The following is a 3,365-nucleotide window of genomic DNA, read 5'->3' as shown; positions in this document are numbered from 1 at the left end:
TAAAATATATTATGCTATCTAGCTTAATAGAATATTTAGGGTAACAATATTAAAACTCTTTTTAATATTTGGGGCGTTAAAAATAGGTATCTACGTGCTTCTTTAGGACGTCTTTTTACGGTATATAGCGTATCCGTTTTTTATATAAGAACCTATTATTGCCTATATAAATAAGGTATACTAGGTAGGAAAGCTCTATAGGGTATAACTAAATAGTTTTAGCTTTAGCGGCGTCTGAAGTACTAAGCTCTTATTAAATAGTCCCATAATCTTTATTATTTGGTGACTCTTCCTTTAGGGATATATAGTTGGGAGTTTGGTAATTTAAGGTACTTTTAAAACTGATATCCTTTTGCTTTTACACGTAAGATATTTTCTCGCTTTTAAAGGTAATAAAGTCTATTTTCTTCTATTTTAAAGGTTTGCGTTAAGCCGTTTCTTATTAATAATATAGTTAAGCTAGGTTTTTAATAAACTTAACCTAGGCTTTTTTAGTTTTAAAAGGTGTAAAGAGTATTTTAGTAATAGTAGCCCGCTCTTAAAGTTTAAATTCCACCCTTAGTAGTGTTAATACCTTATTTGGGCCCTTTTTACTAAGTTGCCTGGCTATCTTAATTATGTTAATTAAGTTATAGAATTTATAAATAGCGGTTATTAATTGTTCCCTCTGCAACCTTTAATACGTTATACTAATATTCCGCTTAGTCTCTTTATATTACCGGTATAATTTAGTGCCTTTAGCCTTGGTAATAGGGTAGAGGCCTTTATTATAGATATGGTTTTTATATTTTTCTTATTTATTATAAAGCGCTTTAAGCTTAAGGTTATTACGGACTTCTTTTAGCTGGTTGTTATTAAGCTTTGTAGGCGCTTATTGATCTTATAACAGCCCTATTCTCGCGATAGATTTAATAAGGAGATTCTATAAAGGACTTCCAAAATAGATGCTTTAGTAATCGCTTACAATATACGTTAGTATATAATATCTCTTATATATACTACTAAGATAGCCTATAGTCTAGTTCCGCTTTTCTAGAGTAAGAGTGTCTATCTATATAATTAATATATAACTAGGTCTAAAGGTAATTATTAAGCGGACCTACCGTTAATGTTTTTACCTAAAGCCCGTCGTAGCTAGTATAGCTCTAGTGCCTCCTTAAACCTAGTAATAAGCCTTAGGCGTATAGAAAGGCCTTTTTTTTATAATATTGCCACCCCTAGTTATATGGCTAACGTCGTAGAAGAATAGCTAATCTAGTACTTTGTCCTTTTACCTAATATATAGTATATTACGGTGCGCCAGTACCTTAAGGTTAAAGATGTCTTAAATACTCGTAAAGTTATCTTAGAATGCGTTTTAACTAACGCTAATAGCTAAGATATGCGAAATAATATAGAATATAGGAAGGTCTTTTAGACGGAAGGTAAATTTCTTTCTATAGATTTATAGTTAGTAGGATATATTATTTAGATATAGTATAAAGCTTACGGTTTACTATCCTTTTCTTTATTCTTAATATATTCTAGGTTTATATTTACTATAACTGTACTTTTATTAGAGTGTTTCTTACTGCGAATAATTATAATGTTAATATTCTTAAACCAGACGGCTTTATTACTGCCTTTAGTACTAGCGCTTTCTACTAAAGCGCTTGGTCTTATAGCTATAGCTATACTAAGTGGGAGAAGAAGCGAAATCTAGACTTAAATAAAGCTATAGAGTGGCTTAGTCTTGTTAATCTAAAGAGCGTGGAGGATAGTATAAAGGTCTTAAATAAATATAGCGTACTTTTCCTTTTATAACTTGTTAAGCTTAAGGCTTAGGATCTACTTTTATAGCTGTTAGCCTACCTTAAAGGAAGGATAGGAACTTATATTATAAACATTATTAAGGATATTACTGTCTATCTAATGGCGTGTAAGGTCTATATAGTATATGCTAATTTATTTCTAATAGCTTTATATTAAGCTCTCCTTCTTAATTTAAAAATTTCTCTTTTGCCAGTAAAGATATACTTTAAACACTATTGGGGCGTATTTACGCAGCTAATCGTCTGCGGTTTTTTTTAGTTTTCTTTTTAATCTTTAGGCAGTACCTAGTTTATAGTAATTAGAGGGTATAATAATGAGTTAGCGGAAATTTTTATAATTTATATCTCCTAGATTTCGCCTTTTCTTTTTTATAGTTTCTTAGTATAAGAAGTATGGTTCAGTTTTATGGGTCCCTCCTCTTCTAATTTAGTAATATCTTTTAGTATTTTCTTAGCTTTAGAGTCTAATTCTATATCTAATCCCGTATTTAACTCTATATTAAACTCCGCATCTAATTCCGTATCTAATTTTATATCTAATTCCGTATCTAGTTCTCTAAAATCTAAATCTATACTATCTTCTAAACGAATATATATATCTAGATTAGTGTTTATATCCAAGTCTGGACTTTAGAGTTATAAATTTAAGTTTTAATAAACGGCGGCGGCGTAAAGTGCCCCCCCCCCCTCTCTGTCCTGTGAGCCGGAGTAGCTACTTTAATAGGTATACTACTATTTTAGCGACGGCGAGTTTACTAAATAGGTAAGGTAAGCATTATAGATAAGGATTAAATTGTAGGAGAGGAAGTAGAATAAGGATAGTAAAGGGAGGAAGTGCGGGGAGAAGGCGAGTAGGCTATTTCTTTAAGTAGACGCTAGCTTTTTTATATAGGCTGTACTATATTAAATTAATGCAAGCGCCGATAAGCTTTATTAAAGCTTATGTTCTATTTCTAACCCCTCTAGAATAATAGACGGGGTATAATAGGAATAGGAAGTACTTAAGTAAATAGAGCTTCTTTAAAGCGGCGATGTGATAGGGTCTAAGCGAGGTGAGAACGCCGCCAAAAGCGGCGGCTAATAACCCCTAAAAATAGATACATTCCCACCACCATATATATTTAGGTAGTTATTTAGTTAATACGTATATAGGGTAGGATAGGGTTTAGGTTATAGTCCTAGCAGAACTTAGTAGAATATAGCAGAATGCCATAGGTTGCCGTTAGATTGCTATTAGATTGCTATTTCGCAGTTAATCTCTAATTGCTAAGTTAGTGGAAATAGGTGGATATATATAAGGTATTATAGGGGTGTCCTATAACATACGGTTACCTTAGGTTGCCCTTAAAACAACCCTTAGATACCCCTTAAATAGTTACTGGTTACGTGCTAAAGGTATATGCCTATAGTATATAGTCTCTATAATTCTAGAGGCCTTACCTTTTTAAGAATTCGTCTCTCTTACTAATGTATTATATTCTATAATCGTGTTTTTATAGCCCCTTATTTATAAAGTCCCCTTATATTTAAATACTTTTTACTTTATTTAAAAGG

General features: G+C 31.8%; 1 protein-coding gene across 1 annotated transcript; it reads right to left on the bottom strand.

Annotated features, from left to right (window-relative positions):
- Positions 1 to 1,357: 1,357 nt before the first annotated feature.
- On the bottom strand, positions 1,358 to 1,698 carry K441DRAFT_586640 (uncharacterized protein; the record flags this gene model as incomplete). Its single annotated transcript, XM_067644643.1, has 2 exons — positions 1,358 to 1,436; positions 1,490 to 1,698. Coding segments are annotated over 2 exons (288 nt in total), but the record flags the coding sequence as incomplete, so codon positions are not given.
- Between the last annotated feature and the right edge of the window lie 1,667 nt (positions 1,699 to 3,365).

Source organism: Cenococcum geophilum (assembly GCF_001692895.1).
Source record: "Cenococcum geophilum 1.58 unplaced genomic scaffold K441scaffold_63, whole genome shotgun sequence".
Lineage (NCBI taxonomy): Eukaryota > Fungi > Ascomycota > Dothideomycetes > Gloniales > Gloniaceae > Cenococcum > Cenococcum geophilum.
Note: the sequence above shows the minus strand (reverse complement) of the source record. Positions and strands in the feature narration are given on the sequence as shown.